Below are 22,392 nucleotides of genomic sequence, written 5' to 3'. Positions count from 1 at the left end.
AACTTAACAGTTTGTTTAAGAGGTACAAATCCATTTTAAATTGCTGACTACATACCCAGGTGAGCTACAGTGCCTGCCTGATAAAGTACTGTCACAAGTCCTCTATTGGTCTTAGAGCACATTCTCAAGTTCTACGGATGGCATATAGGAAACAGCTTGCACAAACAACACTTTTTCACTTTAGGCCCACAAAGCCATGGCCAATGTGTCCATAAGCTGAGCAGCACTGACCTGTAAGAACTGAGTACATGTTTGTTAAATAATTATACTACACAGGAGCCAGAGGATCAAAACCTGTGCTCTAATCAGGTTTTGAGCGAACAGATAATACAGTAAAGTGGAAAGCTTTGAACATCCCATTTACAAGTTCCACATCCAGCAGCTACTCTACCCTCTGATTCTCTGGTCAACCTTCATGACACACACCATGTACTGAGGTCCTATCACAGCATTAATCCCAATGGGAAGTGTTTTAGGAACTTGCAACAAGGGGAACAACACTAGAAAACCAAACAAACAGTTTAATGACAATCAATAATCATTGAACATGAAGCTCTCATGGCTTCTACCACCCAACATTGCTGGTAAGACTGAACTATAGCTGCCATGTTACAGAGACGTAGTGTGCCTACATATGAACTGTATTCCCAGCAAGCAATACAATAAATGAAACTGTCAGTCAAATTTTGCTCTTAATGTTCTCGGAGTGACACATTTTCCATCACCTGAGGGTTGTATTGTGGTATCACTGTATTCAGCTTGGTTCCTCCAAGTAACATGCAGCTACTCTTTCATCTGTCTGTAGGTCAAGCCACTGTCAGTCCATTCTGTTGGAGAATGACTTTAAATGACTTCCAGCTTTCCATCCCTTGTGGAGGGATTGCTGCCCCGTTCGGTGAACATCATCCTGCAACTGACTCTTCATAGCATCAGGAATCATCCAGTGTTTTTAACATGTCAACAAGTTTCTTCTGATATGCCTCATCTAGACTTTTCATAACCTCTGCCGTAAAGGTGTTATCTGAAATAGGATGGGTAATCACATGATTAAATCCACAATGATATTACCAGTAAAGTGGTGCAAAGTCTCATCCTCCTAAGCGTGAGAACTTGTCTACAGATAGATAAAAGGAAAACCACAATTTACTTTACACTAGGGGCAGCTTGTGTTGCAAAGAACTCACAAAAACCCATAAGCCAAAAAGGCCACACTAACAAACAAAATATGTATTCCTATTTGTGCGGCATGTTTGTCAAATGCCAAAAATAAATTCAAATTATTTTTGGCATGATAAGCAGTGAGTTGGGTGGAAGACTGCTTTGAACATTATTTCAGTTTTATCACTGCCTTTCAGCTTGATATAGGAGGAAACACTGCAGTGTTGCAGGTCTTCAAAGTTTACTTCTTTGGTGAAACCAAGAATCATTAACAGGGATTCAGAATTTCAGACCCACACACAGAAATGAGGGACGCAACACTGCACAGAATATTGCAGTGCCTGGGTCACCCATGGCTTCCCGCAGTGCCTGGGTCACCCATGGTCACCCATGGCTTCTGTCAACATATCATTATATCAACTACTACATGCATGTATATAAGTACAGGCAATTGATCGGCACACTTGTCACCAATAAACACCGGCTCTGTCATTTCTACTTGCCATATGCTGTGGCAGTACAACAACACTCACCTTTTCCCATTAAGAAATATGGCTTCTGTCAACATATCATTATATCAACTACTACATGCATGTATATAAGTACAGGCAATTGATCGGCACACTTGTCACCAATAAACACCGGCTCTGTCATTTCTACTTGCCATATGCTGTGGCAGTACAACAACACTCACCTTTTCCCATTAAGAAGGCAGCACAGGCAGCTTTCTCACACAACACTGCTGTGTCAGCCTGGTCAGCACAGCCACCACTCTTCAGTATGAAATGGTAGGCAGGCCACCAGGACTCGCGTTCACGCCAGCAGTCTTCCACCACAGAGATGTTTAGTGTCAACTTGCTGAAAGAGATTTAAACTCCTGTGTACAAGTTCCACAAGTTGTGTCCCACCTTTAGAAGAGGACAAGATAACCTTTGATTGCTGAACATGAACTGACCTGAACTAACCAATCAGATATCATTCAGGTGATAAGCATCAGAACCAACGAGAAAGTGAATTTTGTTTAATTCCATTTTGAACAGTAGTTTTGTAGTACCACATGTCAGCTCAATGTAGAAGAACAGGGCCACCAATGTCCCTCTGGTTTTCAGGGCAGGTGTGTTTCTAGCATTCATATATAAAATTGGAACACACACATTTCCAGGTGGGTAAATGAGAGGAAAACAGCCAAGTCACCAGGTACTTGTTTTGTATACGCACACTGATTGTACAACCAATATCCTAGTTTGTTACATACAGGGTTACATATATTTACGGGAAAAATGAATGAAGTACCACCTGTGCAGTAAACTTAAATGTACTAGTAAGAAGCATATAGTCTACACAAAATGTTACCTGGAGTATATGTGTTGCAAGTATTTCCTAAACTTTTTCCATGGAGTCAATTTGTGTTGCCAGTTGCAGTAGTCCAGGAGGTTGAACAGCAGACTCCCGACTGAGTGACATTCTGAGTGACAGCATGTATGTTTATAAATGTTTGAAATTACGAATGACATCCGACTGAGTGACATTCTGAGAGACAGGATGTATGTTTATTAATGTTTGAAATTAGGAATGAAAGTCGCAGGGGCGAGTCTTTGTGATAACCCTTGTACAGAAAATTCAGGCGATCCCTCGATTCAGGTAGTACTATGTACTGAAGGACTAAACCTCAAGAACCTAAGAAACTCTATATGAAAATGACCAATACTGTCAATGAAAGACAGTTTTACAATTATACTGGAACAGTATCAGCAGGTACCATGGGAGTCACTTTCTTCATTTACTTTCTTTTCATCTCCCTACACATAATAGAGAAACTAGTTATACATATTCTACATTAACTTTATCTATATTTCTGCACAGGTCAAACTCTGTAGGACATACCATTCAAAAGGTTACACAACTTTAATATGAGAGGATTAGATGGATCCCTTTTCACAAGCCCCTGAAACAAAAAGATTGTGTGAATTGTTTAATTATAGTGAGTGAGCATGGTTTTACGCCGCTTTTAGCAATATTCCAGTAATATCACGGTAGGGGAAACCAGAAATGGGCTTCACACATTGTGCCCATGTCGGAAATCGAACCTGGGTCTTCGGCGTGATGAGCGAACGCTTTAACCACTAGGCTTCCTGACCGCCCCAGTCTAATTTTAAAGGGAATCATCCACAAAAGGTAGCCACTCCCACGTGACAAGGTAGTAAAGAGGCTACCATCAGTAAGACCAAAAATATACATTTTGAGAGACTTCACTTAAGAAATGAAACATTAATATTTTGGTTTAAAGTAAAATTGGATAAAAATATCGGCATATGGAACAAATGGAACCAGTGACAACAACACCGTTGATGAAATAGTGATTTCTGCAATCAGCATACAAATGAAATATGAATCCAAACTGCTTCCAAGGTTTATATTCAAAAACCAATACCCAGGAACCATTTTTATTTACAGCCTTATACTGTGTTTACATTTATCCACTGCCAAGCACCAGGCAGCGTAACAACAAATACCATTTCTTAACATCTTTTGGTAGGACATGGACAGAGGATCAAACTTCTGACCTTCCTATCTCCAGGTAGATGTTCTATCCACTACACTGGTTCTCTCCTTACCTTAAGGCACCCTATCTTGTCTTCATCTGAAGCGCCATGTTTGACATAGAAGTCGTAGATGTATCGGTGAGAGTTGGGGTTGTCTGGGTTCTGGTCCCGGTATCTGGTCAGCACACTCAGCGCAGCATCCTTCCCCTCAATCTCTTCCTTCATCTGTTGGGAATATTAACATGAACATGAGCCATTTACTGATATGTTGTTAGACAGGCTGGTACATTTGGAGGTAGTTGGAACTTGGGACCAGGAATATTTGAAATGAACCATGTGGCAGAATTAAAACCATGTATCCGTATTAATTTAATGAAAATCAAGTCTTCAACTATCTTTTCTGTCATCAATCTGGATTTTCCTAACTATTACTAGGTTTACAAATAGATGCTTAATTTATTTAACTATTCTCAACATTTTAAAGGTTAATTCTTTGGAAATGTAATGCTTCTAAAACAATACAGGTACAATCATGAAATTGAATTAATACATTTTTCAAAATTTTGGCAAACAAGGAGGAATTGTCTTGTGTGAGAATGACATTTTCCAATGATCCATTTCATGGAACAAATTGCCAAGAAATCTGATACCATGCATAGTAAAATGATTACATTTCATGAAAGCAGTGTTCTACTGATACCTGTGTGAGTTTAACAATGAAAGTGTCCCACACGCCAGGCTGGTCACACACATCATCCATCAGCTTGATGGCCTTCTTGGCATGGTGGACAATCTTCATCTCATCATAGTTAGCTTGGGATGACGATTGCCACATCTCACCTGCAAAGTCAGAATTGCTTGAGGCAGTGGTCAAAATAACCTTCTGCATGCTAGCGAAATGCTAGTGTAATATGAATTGGATCGATAACTGTACAAAACAAGGTGAGGAGAAATGAGGTTTGCATATGCATGTGTGCGTGCTTGAGTGTCTGCTTGTACTAGTCTGGACTTACGCTGGTTTTATAGTGCTAGCCCACTGAGATACCATGCCACGGTTTAATATGGATACCCTACTTGGATAAATCTTTCGGCACGACGCACCCGGGCATCGAAACACAGGCCTTCTGCTCTCTGGGCAGAGATTTACAAAGCTAGACCGACTGTCTACCTGAAAATCCCAATCGACCATTGCTAAAGTCTGTTGACATTTCATTTCATTTATCTCTCAATCAAATCCATGCACTCGTAAAAGCTGGGTTCCTGCTAAGTTATTGGAGACTATATTGGAAAATATCAATACACAAGGGTTGTATACGATATGTGTATTGCCGACAGCCGTATTGCAATTTACCGGTATACCAGTAATATAGTCTTTTACAAAGAATTCTAATTGCGGCAAATCTAGAGTTGAACCCTCAAGAAGCGGATCCTGGCAGCCAAGGGAGACAACTCTGCATGGTATGAGATGTATGAGACCTGTACCACAGTGCAACCTGGGCCATGATGTTGCATTATCCTTTTCAAAATTTGTAACACCTTTATGTAAAGTGTGTGTACAATATAAAATATTTTACATATCATATTGTTTGGATACATCATCTGAAGTAATGATGCATGTTGTCACCTTCAGTTTCTTTCCCTTGCATGCTGTGTTTGAGTTGCAGCCACTCAATGTAATACACCAGCCCCTTGTAGGCCTTGTAGACGAAAGGAGGGTGGGATGGCAGGTTCACTGTTCTGTCAAAGCTGGACTTTCTTTTATCCTGAACACAGACATGTCAGACTCAGATCGAGGGGAGCATCTCCATCAATGGTGGGAGCTTGATCAGTAACAAATTGTCATATCTGGATCATCTATGGTGGATCTTACTTTGCATGGCTACAAATGTAATGAATCATGAAGTACTGTAGTTTGAATGTTATATAACCTCTGTCACCAACAATCTAAATACAAACCATCCAAACAGTGTTAAAAAATGGCACTAATCCTATAGTCCTTGCCAAACTGCACAATAGCTAAGGTATCATAAGGACAAGTAGACATTTGCTCTTTTTAAGAGCTTTGCTAAATGTTATCTTTATAAGGACTAGTGGACTAAAACTCATTCTATCGCTGTCTAAAGTGACTCTAAAGGTTGAGGGGGTCCTTGGTCCATGCATATTGCACAGTATAATAATATGGGGACCCCTTAAATCTTTAATCTTTATCACAAGGAACCCTTGATTTCTTAATTTCAGAGTGTGTGTTTCTGGACCAGACAATCCAATGATTCATACTACGAGCAACAATCCCTTAAGTCACCACATAACCTGGACCTAACCACAGATTCCCAATTTAGTTGTCTCTTACGACTGGCAGTGGGATGTTGGGTTCCAACAGAGTTTAAATTAAGAACATAATTGGGATAGTAAAGGGTTTGAAAGGGGAAAACTAGATTAAACTACTGGCACAACTAGAAGCCTCCCCTAACATCACATCACAGGCCATCAAGAAAATGATGTAGTCTAGAAACCTTGAGTCTGGAGGCGGCTGCAGCATCTGACACTCTCCCCTGCTGCAAGAGGTACATCACATACTCAAGTATCACATCCTCGGCATGCAAGTCCTTAAATAGTTTCAACTGCCTGAAACATACATATCTACAATTAGACATCATGATTATATATGTCAATATGGATATACAAATACAGTAAACTATGGTTATAACGAAATCGAAGGGATCACTAATTTTAGTTCGTAATAACTGTAGTTTGTTATAAGCATATATACAGCATTTATACAACAAATGGTCGGGACTAAAAGCTAAGTTTGTTATATCGGTTAGTTCGTTATAAGCGTGTTTGTTATAAACATAGTTTACTGTATCTACTTTTAATGAATAAGTCACTATTATAACAGAGTATGAATATTCACCATTTACACGCAGGTACAATGTCTGAAGCCTATCTATAGTGTCTCTTGCCATGTAATGGTTGAAATATTGCTGACAGTGGCAAAAAAATGTTGTTACTTCATCAGTTTAGATGTCAAAATATATCTGAAATATCTGGCACTGTAAGTCAGTAACAGGACGTTTGGTTACTTTTACAGTGAATGAACTGAAGAGACAATATTTTACCTGCATTCTTTGACTTTCCAATGTACACTGTATTTAAGGGCACCTGTCAATATCTACCATGACATGTATCATGTATATGGTCAACTGTATAGCAACAAACCTGAACAACTGTGATATGAACGCATCATTTTCTTTAGCGTTGCTGTACATCACTTCCATACCTGCCTGGAACAAGAGAGGATCTCTGACTGAATATGTTGAACATGGTTTGTGTGTATGTGTTTGGTTCATAACACTGCACTCAGCAATATTCCAGCTATAGGATGGTGGCTTGCAAATAATGGAGTCTGGACAACACAGTCCAGTGATTTATAAACAAAATTGAACAATGATCCTCATCAGGGTACTTTGATATGCCATCAACCAAGTCACCGATCCTGATAACCTGATCCATTCAGTCACTTCTTATGACTAGCAAAGGTTGATGGAACCAAGTTGATGGAATCCCCATGGGTTCCCAATATAGTTGCCTCTTATGGCAAACAACCAGGTACTTGTGACACTCCATGAGGGGAAGTGAAAGTGAGCGATATATGTTAAGTGTGCACTATACTCAAGAAAATTTGGTACATCATACTTGTCTTGGCAGCTTGCAGTTTGAAAAACATTCCAAGAAACACAGGTTCTGAGTATTTACCTCGATCATGGAACCCACAAGCATGGGGAGCTCTGTACAGCAAATGTTTGCACCTCAGACAACTGGGAATCTGATGGAACACCCCCTCCAGCCTACTTTATATGAAGAATGTGTGAAAGTAAAAGAATATACTTAACCTCATTTTGGGGGCAAGTTACCAATATCCTTCCACAAATTAGACATGTTTAGTGGAGATTTGGGTAAATCATGTACCTTCCAAATCGTCTGTGATGTTCCTTTGGGTTCGTAAGCCAGAGCTTGCAGTATTTTAACAGCTCCTTGCCAGTTATGGGTCAGGAAACACTCTTGTAGCAGTTTGAAGAACTGGGGGACAATATATGTGTGTCCTTTGGCTCTTGCTTGGTAGTCTAATCCAGAGGCTGCAACATACAGTGATAAGGTATACACGGGGCCTTGAGAAAGTATCCAAAGGAGAGTTGCAGAACATGTCCATAGTATGAATGAAAACTGACTGATGCGAACCGAGAAAATGGCCATAGAAGTAACTATAACAAAGAAGCGTATTCAGTTCCCAGTTGTCAATGTTCCCAGAAAACCTCCTTTATTATTCTCACTTGTCATCTTGAAATCTTCAATCAGCTGATAAAACCATTGTTTGACAGATTCCTCATCCACTTCTTCATCCAGTGCTATGTAGCGATTGTGGGTACTCTTTGTAATCAACACCAACAATTCCTCCTGAATAGAAAATACACAAAATATATTGTGAAATAGGGCAGGGTTGAGTCCAAATTTACTGCCCATGTACCCCTACAACCCCCAATTACCCGACCCTACCTGGGTACCTGCTGTGGGTCTCAAGGGTAGGGTACAAAGTTTCCACCACTTGGGAATTGTTTTACCAGAGCCCTGGCAAAAACTATTTAGATACACATATAAAACAATGTGATTATGTATACACTGAAGCTTTATCTTTACTCACACATATAAAAGTCTGAAGGAATATGTGCATAGTTAGAAAGAAACATGAACATTCGGTCAGGTGAGGTGAAATGGGGTTTAATGTTGCATCTAAGATTATTGCACTTATTTTGCGAAGTGCTTGCAAGTGTGTGTGTGGTTGTGTGTATGGCTGCTTGTACTAGTCTGAACTAATGCCGACTTTATAGTGCTATTCCACAGAGATCCCATGCCACAGCTTACCTTAACCCGAATACTTGACTCCGACAGTATACCGACCAGTACTTAACATGAATACCCAATTCACACACAGTGTACTGACTCCAAGCAGACCAGTCCTTGTTTTAGCCCCTTAATGCCGAGTGCCAGACAGGGTAACAACAAGTACTATTTTTAACATCTTTTGGTATGATGCAGTTGGGGATTCGAACCCCGGACTTTCCACTCTTGGGGCAGACGCTCTACCACTAAACCATGGAGGCAGTCACTGCGAACATTAGCAAATTGTAGTGTAACCATAGACTTCTATTGTTATTAATCTTTTTAAAACAATATATCACAGGACTAACCATGGATCCGGGTAGTCCTGTGCATACCCAGGCCCTACTCAGGACCGATCTGACCCAAGTAACCGAGCTACCCATCCCAGCCTTATTGTGAAACTACCACATCATATGACATATAATCCATATTTCAGGTATACTAAAGTACAATAATGCCCATAGTGATTCAAGTTATAGGCATTTAATAATGAGTTTGATGAAGTCAGTTACGACAGGTTATGCTATGCCACCCATGCTCCTAAAAATTACAAATGGAGTCTTCCCCCATATATTCCTCATTGAAACTTGACTGATCATGACAATAATACAAATCACAAGCCAGATGTCATGGACAGAAATAAAGGTAAGGAAGAACCAGTGAAGGGGAGACAATTTGTTGGCTTATTTTATGAGCGCTTTGATGGGTATCACTATCCTGAAAACACAATGTAATGTCGTGTTTCCGAGTCCCGAGAAGGATTTCTGTTATTATAGCTGATAAGTCGTAATTGGTATTATTATTCTGAGGATATCGGCGACTGACACAGTGAATTTTTGATTCTGACAAACGTTTAAACATCAGCCAAACATTCTGTTTATTCAGAAGTTGGTATCGTGAGATTGTTGATCCTATTATCATGCATATTTCTGACTTGTACACACATACCAAACGTCTCAAAGAACTGGACATATCATCGTCATCATTATCCATGACGCCACCAAAACGCTGGGTAAACAGTTAAATACAAGCAGACAGCACTTCCTCCACGTGGAAGAAAAGTCCTACTTTATTGACAACATATTTTATTGCGCACACAATAACAATACAGTTTAGAAGATATAATATCAAATCTCAGGAAATATGTAATATGTATAAATAAAGAAAATATCATCGTCATATTGTATATGTTGTATATTTCTAAACATAAGAAGAGTCAAGTATATTAGTGGATTATATACATTTATATTATTAGTTGACTTTCCAATAGTACTACATATATCGTAACTCCAATCACACAAGATCGTCTTGTTCGGACGAGTGACACCTCATCGTTTAGAATCACTCGGGGATATATGTTCATCCTTATTTTCTGTAAGTATATGATTTATTGCTGAAGTAACTGTGACGAAGTGTTGATTTATTGCACCCTTCAGAAGTGATCAGATACAATTGAGAAAGTAACTGTCGTGTATAACAATATAAAGATGCAGCAGAGTCAACAACACACTTAGTTCCATATGGCTCACTGGCACCGAATCTCTTTTATTGTGTTTTCAACACTTTAGAGGGGATTCTTAGTAAACCATAGACAATTCCTCAGTAAATTTAATTTCTTGTAACAACGGATTATTTTATGAACTCGTGGGTACTATTTAACTGTTTAATATTTTCGAACATAAATCATGTAACCTACATCTGTACTTAGTCTAGATTCTATTCGTTAACATTTCAAATCGTATTATATCCTGGACACTAACAATAAAAGAGAAATGAAAAAGACATGAAAGATCCATGTACCCACAAATCTCTTGCAGAATGACAAGCCATATCTCTGTTTTTGAGTTTTATTGCATTTTTTGGTTAAGAAGTACATTCATCATACATGTGATAATCATGATCATAATCAATGAAAAGCACCAAAATTAAAAGAGAAGGTTGAAGTGTATACAACTTAGATCCTACATGTTCAACACATTCTTTTAATCTGAATATTGTTCAGTTGTCAGAAGTATACAAATATTTATCAAAAATCAATTAAATGGAATAAAACAACTATGGATTTAAATGCATAAATTTAATGAGTTCCATAGCTTTACAATATTCTCTTTAATATTGTATTTTAAGGTATATACATTGTATATTGCAAACACTTAAGTTACAAATAACATCAGTGCTTTTACAAGCATAAGCTATAAATCAAGTACCTCTTTTCTTGTTTTATATGCCCAAGTAAGAGGACACTACAGACTGTTTGAGAAAAGTGCATAAAACTCTTTTTGCATAAACTGAAATAAAAACATTTTGTTATGATTTCTTATTAAATACTTACTAGTATGATACTTTAGTGTAAGTTAATTCCAAAGACTGTTCTGGAACTAGACTAACATCTAGTCTCTGAAATGAAAATATTTTACAGAAGAAACAGTTGCTAAATTATAGTTTATATAAAATATAATAAAAAGGATCCCAGAGACTTTCTTCATTTCCTGATACTGCAGTCATCTAGACTTGCCAAACATTATAGACTTGCATGGGCTGTATTGGATATATTTGTTCCAGGGTCTGTATGACAGACTATTCTAGAGCCGTCTCTTGAAGATAAGTTGTTGCAGACATCTAAAATTGTGAAATTCCAATTAAGCATAATATTCGCTTGAAACTACAGTCATGGATTCTGTGTGTTGCTTTCATCATGTACATGTAATAATTAATTTCTTACTGTAGATTCACTCTACATTCTTTGTTTTCAGGAACTTTTCAACATGAAGATTCCTTTCCTTGCTTTGGCAATCCTTGCTGCAACAGCAAATGCTCATTTGAATGAACAAAGGTTTGCTCCAGGCGTGCCCCCGCCACAGCAACAACACCATCAACAACCACCTCCACAGCAACAACAACAGTATCAGCAGCAGCCACCACAACAACAGCAACAACAGTTTCAGCAGCAGCCACCACAACAACAGCAACAACAGTATCAGCAGCAGCCACCACAACAACAGCAACAACAGTATCAGCAGCAGCCACCACAACAACAGCAACAGTACCAGCAGCAACCACCACAGCAGCAGCAGCAACAGTTTCAACAGCAGCAAGTTAATCAGATGAATCAGCAGCAGGTGCCCCCTCCACAGGGAGTTGCACAGCCTGTCCATGGTGGACACGGTCATGGACATGGGGACACAATGAAGTTCAGCTCGGACATCCATAATGCTGAGTAAGCTACTTTTTATTTCTTGGTTAACACAGACTAGATTAATTTTTAGAAAATTGGTGGTTGATATAAAAAGAAAACTGCACAATATCATTTTTTTAAGCAGCCATTTAAGCATGTAAAGAGTTTAGTCTGTAGGGTAAAAAAACCATGATCCATTTTATAACTTCTTTTTGCCACGTCAACAGGTATGTAAACAAGTATTAAAGTAATTGTAACAATTATTACACACCTACTTCTTTGTTTTAAAGACCTTGAAATTTAAACTTACCCTTGGCAATGTTAATTTTTCTATTAGCAGTTGTAAGAAATTGACTGTCCTTGTAATTTTAATTATATTCCACATTTGTGAAAGAAAGAAAGGAAAAAGCTTGGGCTTTTAATATGAAACAATTGAATGGCATGCTAACCACACTGGATGGCGATTTCAATTACACTGGTTGGTACAGATACTGTCACCTGTATCAAGTACCCCCTGGTATGGTTTTTATTGGTAATGTTACCTTACCCGACTTCAGTGTGAACATTAAAGAATTGGATGAATATTGTTTGTGGCTGTTCTGTTGTGAAAGCCTATGTGACCATAGCAATATCAGGATATCTGCTGATGAGAGACAAGCAGGTTGCAATCTTGTCATCTTGTAACATCTGCTCATTTTAAATTACTGATATTGTCAGGTGTTGACAATACTCATAAATCTCTATTGACATATGGATTTCTTGCTTGGTTGATTTTAATTTCATTTAATCACCTGATTGATTGTTTTACTTAAGTTACTTATGTTTATGTGCAGGCTTTCACCGTATTGTCTATAATACCAGCGTTAGAAACTTGACAGTTTCAGTCCACTAGTCCTTATAATGATAACATATAGCAAAACCCTTCAAAATGACAAATTTCTTCTAGTCCTTATGATACCTTAACAGCTGGTCAGTTTGACAAGGACTATAGGACTAATGTCAATTTCTAACACTGAATACCCACAAATTGCATTGAATCTCACTGTGTCAGCTGAGTATATTGGTACAGATCAGAACTAGCAGATGACCGGTGACCACTTAATACACTCTCTCACTGGGATCCAGGTACATTTGTGGGCCATCCAGTTTTAATTCATGTTATCACAGTTGGTATTTATGTTTTTTGTTTATGTAATCAATATATTTTTACTTCGATGGGTCCAGTCTATAACATTTGGGTATTTTTTAATGAATGAGTACCCTGGGGTAGACCTTTTAAAAAAAATATTCTGCTTATAACATGTATAATGCTGTTTCATGAGACATCAGAGTAACAGTAAGTGAGACCTGGCACTTTTATTTATAATTCACTGCAGTGGAGTTCTCACATGTGTGATGCCTCATTTGATCAGTGAATGAAGGTCTGTGAGGTAATATAGGCTCCCAAGCTGAACAGCTTTGCATGAATGACTTGTATTTCACAGTTGACAAGACCAATGTAAAGGAAGAAGCTTTAATCCTTTGTTCTGTGTTATTTCATTGAATGCAGTGTTAAAATACCTCTACCAAGGGACTCTTAAATAATTGACAGTGTTGCCGACATCCTTTCAAAACTAATACCAAACATGAATAGGTCATTTCTGCATGGATTGGGATTGGTTTGTGTGGAAAGAATGAGGTACTGCAGAAATTTGGTGAAAAGATAGGAAAATCGCAAAAAACACAACCATGTGAGTGCTTGGTGCTGAAACACACAAACATGACATGCACATGCACATGCAACACCACTTGCCCTGCTTTAAAAGTTGTCATGTAGCACAAAGCACCATTACAAGACTGTGGAACTGTTATCAGACACACAAGATAATACGTGACCTTCCCTGATCCGGTCGACCACATATGACTACTAGAGCACAGGAGAAATTCATACGGCTACGGCCACCTCTGCAACTTTGGCAACCCCAGGATTGTGCGGTGAAGGTATTTGCGCTAGACGACCAGTTTGAGGTGTCATTTTGATGGACCTGCATTGTCGTCAGTGACTTTAATGGTGTCAGGGTCACAGAACATAGCTAGAACTGCGATGGAGACAAGTTTGCTTTAGTGATGAGTTATGTTATATGCTTCGCTGTGCGGATGGTAGATGTCGTGTTTACAGGCGTCACAGGGAATGTTATGCACAAAACTGCATACAGGAGTGATGATGTGGGCAGCCATCTTCTACACTGGTAGAACAGACCAAGTTCTGGGGAAATAAATGGCACAATGTTACTGGGGTGAAATTCCCATGATATGACAAGTGAACGTCTTTTTCCAACAAGACAACATCCGACTTCAGACAGCAAGACTGACAACAACCTATTTCAGGAATCACAACATCCAGGTCCTGCCATGGCCCTCTGGGTCTCCGGATTTAAACCCAGTGGAACATTTATGGACTGCACCTGATCAATGACTGCGAGCACGTTGGCAACAACCACAGAACCTTCAACACTGCAGGCAGTGTGGGTGAACATTCCCCAGGCCACAATTTTGGATCTGACTGCTTCCATAGGACGAAAATTCCAGTCAGTTTTGGACTCTAATCATGGCCATACAAGATATTGAGAACAAATGACCTGCACCTTGGAAAATCTGCTGTTCCATGTGTGACATATGGAAGCTGGGTCAATGACAATGATGGGTGCCAATTTTGAACAGTTGATTACAAACTGTTGATTATTTGTATTATATATAAAATATTCCTCTAAAATCACTTTTACCGTTTCTTTTTTTGCATAGTTTATTTAAACTACCCAAAAGAAGCACTTATGATCCTGAAGTCACTCAATCGTAGCAGTGTGGTTGTGTCAATAAATGTATTGTTGGGTCATGAAAGCACCTGATACATACTACTGATATTTCATTATTTTCATTGTCCTCATGAAAATCCGGGTTAGAATTGGTCTTCAGCAACCCATGCTTGTAGTAAGAGGCGACTAACAGGATCAGGCGGTCAGGCTTGGGGACTTGGTTGATGCATGTCATTGTATCCCAATTATGAAGATCGATGCTCATGATGTGAATCATTGGATCGTCTGGCACAGGCTAGATTATGTACAGACTGCCAACATATAACTGGAAGTTTGCTGAGTGTGATATAAAACAACAAACAAACAGTCGAACAATATTTTCATTGGTGAATGATTTTTTTTTTGGCAGGCATGTCATGGAACATCTTGAGAACGTTATTGAAGCCAAACCCAAAGACCAGATGTCTGAAGAAGAACTAGAGTTCCATTACTTTAAGATGCATGACTATGACAACAACAACAAGCTGGATGGTGTAGAGATTGGCAAGGCCCTTACACACTACCATGCAGGTAGGTTTTACATATAGCATGTATAGATTGATATGTAACAAGTTAGCTCCAGTGTTGATGAAGCTCCATCAGCTACCCATGTATTATGTATGCAGTGGATTGAGTCTCCGGTAATATCAAATATTTGACATATCTACAGGAGATTAACCTGAAGGCAGATTACAATATGTGTGAAAACTGTGGATCTTTCTTCAGCTATTTCAAGATTCTTGATAGTATGGGAGGGAGGGGATTTTTTTCAGTTGTGTTAAAACAAAACCTATACACTTCATGAAGCCAGGTTTTCTTATGGACTTCAACTTTGTTAATCTTTCAATGCGACATTACAGTATAGGTGCTTGTAAATTATCACTTGCATTGATGGAATAATAAAGTGAAATCCAATGAACCCTGTCTTCAGTGATCCCAAACTTCTAAGTACCACTTAGATCTTATAACAAATGATAAAAAAAATCTAAATAGTGTATTAGCTGCATAATATTGTAGTAAGAAATCAAATAAAACATCAGCTGAATTGAATAACCAGTATTTTGATATTTTACATGTTTTAGATGTTGGAGCTTCTTTAGCATGTTTACCTTTTTTATCCATCTCATTAAATCAGCATCCTTCATACACGTCAAGTGTAATATACAGTTATACTTTGAATAGACTATCAGAATTAACGGTTAGACTCTTTTCCAGAGTTATCTCCCTTGTACTGTTGAGAAATAGTGTAAACAAACAGTTGTGAAGTTTGTTTCATTTGTTCAATTGAACTATATGTATAAGGAGTATGTTTAATTTCTATATCAACAGCTGGTGGAAGAAATTTGTGTCCTTACTTTATATTCAGTAGACTGCATGTTTTTTTAGAAGTGTGTGTGTTTATTTTTGGCAAACTTGGTAGAGGCAGATAACACGGAATCCCAATTTGTATGTTGCCTCTGTATGTGGTAAATGGCTCATGTGTGTCATGCCTGTTATAAGTGGTGATGGGTATGTTCTTTGTAGATTTGTGTGTTGTAATGGTGTATTGTACAGATATGTTTGTGTTTAAAAAATAGTGATCTAGAAAGAACAATCCAGAATTGCAGATTGACATATATTTAACATGTTTGTGTATTTACTTGTGCATCAGAACAGCTGGGTTGGAGGACAGTTGTTGGTAATATGTGTGCAACCCATTCTAGGTATCCATGAGTGGAATATGGCTGGGAATCAGAGACCTATTTGTTTAATTTATTCAAATGTTTAAATAATTTGACTTAAGATATGTCAAGTTATCAAATACTGAAGGAAAAACAACTAACTTATGAGTGATTGATCCGGCCAAAAGATATTAAAAGATGGTACTTGTTGTTACCCTGTCTGGCGCCTGACATTAAGGGGCTGAAACACGGACTGGTCGGCACGGAGTAAGTATACAGCGTCTGAGTGGGGTATTCATGTTAAGCTCTGGCATGGTATCTCAGTGAGCTAGCACTGTAAATCAGCATTAGGCCGGACTAGTACAAGCAGCCACACACACACACACGTGCATGCACACTGCTATATTAGTGCAATAGTCTTAGACGCAATGTTAAACCTCATTTCACCTCACCTCACCTATAAGTGATTGAAGCAATATAAAATCTTCCTCTGTATCATGGGATGAGGATTGACAGACCTGGGAAATATGGGGATGTATTGACTTGCTGACTGACTGTATGACTGTCATGGCCTCCATGGCCAGCTGTTACAAACTTTCACTGATTCTCTCAGATTAAGTTAGCAATAGCTAATGTCACATTACTATCAACACCTCTTCTGTGTATGACATTCAAATATCAGTTGACTTAACATGCTTAAGACTGTAAGAGATTAGTTTTCTAAAATCTATATACCTGTTTTTTCATTTGTTAGTAATGTTGGATTGTTTTGGTACATTCATTGAAGGGATGTTGTGGGAATCTAATGGTAAGAGTATCTGCTCATCATATCCTGGACCATGTTGGGATTTCAGGTTAGAATGGGTTCCCAGAACGATTGCTCAGTGGATTTGGTGGTTAGCTTGGTGGCTGGGTTGACTGTAGGCAGTTGACAGCTTGGAACTTTGCTCATAATATTAATCACTGGATTGTCTGATCCAGACATGATTAAGTACAGACCACCTTTCATGTGTAGAATATTGCTGATTGCAGCATTGAATGACAAGCAAGAAGACAAACAAATGATCCTATCTGGGAAAAGTGCTGATATTGCTGTAATATTGCAAAAAATCTGCCTCGTGGGGATTCAAGGTTAGAATATTTTCTGTGAAGGTGACATTTCAGTATAGATCCTTATACCGTTGTCCTTGCTTGACAACAGTATAAGGATCTATACCGAAACGTGGGCGGTCGGATAGCCTAGTGGTTAATGCGCTCGCTCGTCACGCTGAAGACCTGGGTTCGATTCCCGACATGGGTACATTGTGTGAAGCCCATTTCTGGTGTCCCCCGCCGTGATATTGCTGGAATATACTGCCAAAAGCGGCGTAAAACCATACTCACTCACTCACTATACCGAAACGCCACCTTTACGGTAAATTAAGAAGTTGTTTTCCATAAATTATCTCTACTTTGTCATCTCTCAACTTCTAAGTAACGCCTATCAAACAATTCAAGATAAGAATAGGTCACCAGCAATCTATTCTGGTTGCAAGCTGCATGGATCAGGTAGTCAGACTTGGTGACTTGATTGCGTGTCATGTTACCCAAACAGAGTGGATCGACAGAGTGGATTGTCAGATACCTCTACAGTGTGGGGGTGCACGGGTGGCCCAGTCGTCTAAGGCGCTTCAATTCGATGTGCAGAGTTGCGTCCCTTGGGCGTCCCAGAAACCTGTGATTGTGGGTTCGAATCCCGGTTCACCCCGATTATGTTTCTAGGTCTGTCAGTACCATACCCATGCTCGTGGGTTTCACCGAAGTGGTAAACGTCTGAGACCTGCATCACTTCGGGCTTTCCTCCCACATTAAGCTGACATGCCGCGATATAACTGGAATACTGTTTAACGCGGAGTTAAAACAACTTACTCACTCACTCACCCTACAGTGTGGATCATTGCTCATAATGTCTATCAGTGAATTGTTAGGTCCAGACTCGATTACTGGCCACTGTCATATAGCTGGAATAATGCTGAATGCGCCATTAAAAAACATACAAACAAAAGTGAACAATCCTCTAACACATATTCATTCATGGTTTGTCACATGTTCTGTACTCCATTTCAGATAAAAAACTAAAGAAAGCTTCTTCTTATATTGAGAAACCATCACACGATGAACACAATCAGCAGAGTATGCAAATATTTTATCTGATTCTGATTGAGAGTTTCTTCTAAAATTGGGATTGCCTTCTGCATGTTCCGGATTTCATTATTGTCTGAACTCTTGTTTCATATATATATATATCCTTAATTTGAATGCAAATAAATCGGCACATCTGCTCTCACTGTTAACAGACTTGCATTAAATAACTAAAGCGTTTATTTTTTAAGCATGCAAAATATATCAATTAACCTATTCTAAATATGCTAAAGAGGGGGAAACTTGGCAGTAGATAAAATTATTTTAGTTTTTGAAGTAAACTTTTAAAAATGAAACCCATCTTTTGTTGAAAAACGTCTGTAACTCACATGGATTTTTCTATTTCTTTTATCAAATTTCCCGTCTACAGAGTTAGGTGTTGTTGAAGTCAATTGATTGCACCATACAATATCCCACTCAACATGGAACTGGATAAATTTCTCTGTAATTTCAGCCATGTAAAATAGGCAAACAATAGTACCAAATATCTACAACAGTGGGTCTTCAGGGGACTTATTTCAAACAAATTTTGTGATGTGTAGACTGGCATTTTTGTATATTGACACTTTCCAAAGTGTGAGGGGAGAAAATAGAAACAAATATACGCAATATGCCAGAATGCTTAAAAGACATATTGTTTCAAAGCTATTTTGAATAGACTGGTATATTTGTAATACTGCACACCTCCAAACATGACCCAAATATGGATGCAATTTTAGACACAACCTTTCTGTTAAACAAAATGTTTGTCGACATTATTAATACATAAAGTTAGTCAGTAACGGTTGCTAATAGACATATGCCAATCTCTGAATCATTATTGATTCATTGTAAGGTGCATATCCAAGTTGATAGGTTGATCTGAGTAACCTCCCCTGATGCATGATCACTCATCAGTGTGATTCTGACTAAGGCCTACGTTAAAGAAGATCAGTAATTCTGATGTGACTTCCCTCAGTGATGCTGCATCCTGGTGATTGTCAGTGTTATTCGGTGATGATAAATCTCAAAAGTTCTATTTGAATACATTTTAGTTCAAAGCAAAATTTTCATCGAAATAGCTATTGTTTCGATGGTCATGGGTGAAATCTGTGTAGCTAACTTACCTTATGATCCTCTCCTTCACGGGGGCACGGGTGGCCCAGTCGTCTAAGCCGCTGCAATTCGCTGTGCAGAGTTGCATCTCTTGGGCACGCCAGAAACCTATGATTGTGGGTTCGAATCCCAGTTCGTCCCGATTATGTTTCTAGGTTTGTCAGCACCATACCCGTGCTCGTGGGTTTCACTGAAGTGGTAAACGTCTGAGACCTGCATCGCTTCGGGCTTTCCTCCCACGATATAACTGGAATACTGTTAAAAGTGGCGTTAATCCCAACTCACTCACTCCACTGTGGGGATTCTCAGAAGAATAGGTCGCCCTAGTACCTAGTACACTTGTCATGTGACAGATGGCAATAGGGTAGTTACAATGCCTCCTTGGTCCAGTGGAGAGAGCATCTTCAGGGGAGAGTGGAAGGTAGGTGGTTTGATCTCTGGCTGCATCATGCTAAAGAACATTAAAAGATGGTACTTGTTACCCTGTCTGGCATGCAGCATTGAGAGGAACTGTGTCGGATTGGAATATCCATGTTGAACTTCAGCATGGCACTAAACAAAAGGCATAAATCCAGATAAATTCACGCAGCCACACTCAAATGAACATGACCTTGAACGCGACATTTAACCCCGTTTAAAGAGGAAGTGTACACGCAAAAATCACTTTCTTTCTTTTTCTAAACAAAACGCAATTTTAGAATTAGTTAGTATCTGTGTTTGAAAATATACACTCATTTTTTTCACAGTGAAAGTAGGAAGCTCACAATAGTGTGAAAGTGATATGCCGTTATGAGGCCTTCGTTTTACGAGCGAAATAGGCCTGAGTTATCCCCCTTAGATTATGACGTAATTGGTGCCAATTCAACTGGGTCCCTGTCAATTCTCAACGCAAAAGATTTCAAGGACCAGTTTGCGGTAAAACAACATGGTCTACGACACACTCCGGCGCAGTGGTGACTCAGCATAACACAATTCTGGCTGGCATCTGAGATGCTAGAATCACAAAACTGTACCTACCCCACGTGAAGCGGCTCTAACAAAGCATGATGACGTCATAATGTTTATCAATTGGCACCAATGACGTCATATTGCAAGGGACATAAGCCATGGTGTTTTTGTTATGGAAATAGAACACTTGGTAAATGTGAAAAATATAAATCGTTTTAGTGCAAAAAATATGTTAATTAAATATGATGTTTTTATATTTTTGTCTATGACACTTCTATGTTAACACTTTTAATGTGGAAAAAGTACAAGAAAAAAAGGCTAATTTCCGTGTGAACTTGCCCTTTAACCTCACCTCACGACTTTTGCCTGATTGCGTGTCATCATGCCGTTATGGGATAGATCTTTGCTCCTGCTGTCAACCACTGTTTTGTCTGACCAAGTTGGGATGTACATTGCTGACTGTGCCATAACACAACATTCCCTAACTCACTTACTGAAATCTCGCTGAAAGATGACATTTAGTGTCATAAAGAACCTTAAAAAGGTAATAGAACTTTAAGGCGTGTAAGTATGGACCTAGTTGCAATATATTAAAGGCAAGCTAATATATCAATATTTTTAATCCATCATACAACTGTTCATGAATTTATGTTGGAAAATAATCAGACTACCTCCCTTAACGTCGCAACAAGTTCCTGGAATGAAGCCAAGGAGATGTTAGGATTTGAGCATTTTGAGATCATGTAAACAGTGTTAAAATACCCACTTGCCTGACAGTCCAAGACGGTCTATTTTGCTGACAGTCAGTTTTGTATTGTGGGAAGGTACGGGTATGTTACATTCTGCCACTATACTAGCCCATACTGCATTAGTTAATAACACTTTAGCATTTATTTTTAATATTGTACATCCTTCCAATAGTGAAGTTGCCCAAAGAGTCATCATTGGAAAAAAATTCATTTGCTCAAATCTGTGGACTGTTTGTTTTACTGTTAATGTAAAACAAACACTCCACAGGTTTGAAAGGTAAAGGTGTGTGAAGCAACTGTCAAAAGCCTTTCTGTTTTGCTTACCTTGATTGCTTGTCTGGTGCCCAGCTTTGGCACCATGTGCATAAAATTTAAAAAAAGGTATTTAAGATCTTAAAAGATAAGGCTTAAAGAGCTTCTACTGCTTGTGGATGATAACTGTGACAGTGATTGTCCAGTTAGAGGCAGGACTTTTTCAGCTTCGGGTGTCGGAGGTGATATTGCACAAATACTTGTTTGTCCTTACTTATTCTCAGGAACTTGCCTCAGTGATCTGTGGTAGAACTACGTCCCGAGAGCAGAATACCAGGGGTTTAATCCCTGGCCGCGTCATACCAAAAGATGTTAAAAGGTTGTATTTGTTGTTACCCTGTCTGGCGCTTGGCATTAAGGGGCTAAAACAAGGACTGGTCAGCTCTGAGTGGGGAATTCATGTCAAACTGCAGCTTGGTAATTCAGTGGGCTAGCACTATAAATCGGTGCTAGCCCACAGAATTAATCCGGACTAGTACAGGCACCCACACTCACAGGCGTGCATGCACGTTGCTATATAAGTGCAATAATCTTGGATACGACGTTAAACCCCATTTCACCCCGCCGTTCCTCAGGATCTGAAGCACCAAATGTAGATGTCAGCAAGGTTGAAGTGTTATAAAATCATCAAAATTAATTGGCTACATTTTTTTTAGAATTCACATATGTTTCAATTGCTCTTTTGATGTTATGGAAGGCATAAAGCAGCAAGAAAGCCGCAAGCAGCCTGAATTATACAGACAAAAATAGTTTCAAATCAGTTTGAGGCACCATTCAACTTCAAGCATCTTAAAAAATGTT

General features: G+C 38.9%; 2 protein-coding genes across 2 annotated transcripts in view; one reads left to right on the top strand and one right to left on the bottom strand.

The window, feature by feature from the left end:
* Positions 1–575: 575 nt before the first annotated feature.
* Positions 576–9,670, bottom strand: LOC139443249 (TATA box-binding protein-associated factor RNA polymerase I subunit A-like). The gene is made up of 12 exons (XM_071224220.1): positions 9,588–9,670; positions 8,033–8,156; positions 7,671–7,837; positions 6,921–6,985; positions 6,215–6,326; positions 5,326–5,464; positions 4,402–4,541; positions 3,774–3,926; positions 3,043–3,103; positions 2,512–2,623; positions 1,853–2,016; positions 576–1,021 (listed from the first exon to the last, which is right to left on the bottom strand). Exons 1-12 carry the CDS (start codon positions 9,630–9,632, stop codon positions 930–932), a joined length of 1,374 nt encoding a protein of 457 aa, XP_071080321.1. The 5' UTR covers positions 9,633–9,670; the 3' UTR covers positions 576–929.
* A 271-nt stretch (positions 9,671–9,941) lies between these two features.
* LOC139444037 (GATA zinc finger domain-containing protein 10-like) overlaps positions 9,942–22,392 on the top strand; it is a 31,870-nt gene continuing 19,419 nt past the window's right edge. Inside the window, exons 1-3 of the mRNA XM_071224940.1 lie at positions 9,942–10,013; positions 11,393–11,856; positions 15,016–15,176. Of these exons, the coding sequence (XP_071081041.1) occupies positions 11,405–11,856; positions 15,016–15,176 (613 nt within the window). The 5' untranslated portion in view covers positions 9,942–10,013; positions 11,393–11,404. The remainder of the gene's footprint in view (positions 10,014–11,392; positions 11,857–15,015; positions 15,177–22,392) is intronic.

Source organism: Haliotis cracherodii, unplaced genomic scaffold (assembly GCF_022045235.1).
Source record: "Haliotis cracherodii isolate W230 unplaced genomic scaffold, xgHalCrac1.p SCAF_5, whole genome shotgun sequence".
NCBI classification, from domain to species: Eukaryota; Metazoa; Mollusca; class Gastropoda; order Lepetellida; family Haliotidae; genus Haliotis; species Haliotis cracherodii.
This window is presented reverse-complemented; position numbering and strand designations above follow the sequence as displayed.

Excerpts from the sequence above, each read along its gene's own strand:
- LOC139443249 (XM_071224220.1), bottom strand. The coding sequence starts at position 9,632 with ATGGATAATGATGACGATGATATGTCCAGTTCTTTGAGACGTTTG. Across the intron at positions 6,327-6,920 it reads TTCATATCACAGTTGTTCAG|GCAGTTGAAACTATTTAAGG; the intron begins GTTTGTTGCTAT and ends TGTATGTTTCAG. Across the intron at positions 2,017-2,511 it reads TTGCAACACATATACTCCAG|CAAGTTGACACTAAACATCT; the intron begins GTAACATTTTGT and ends AATCTCTTTCAG.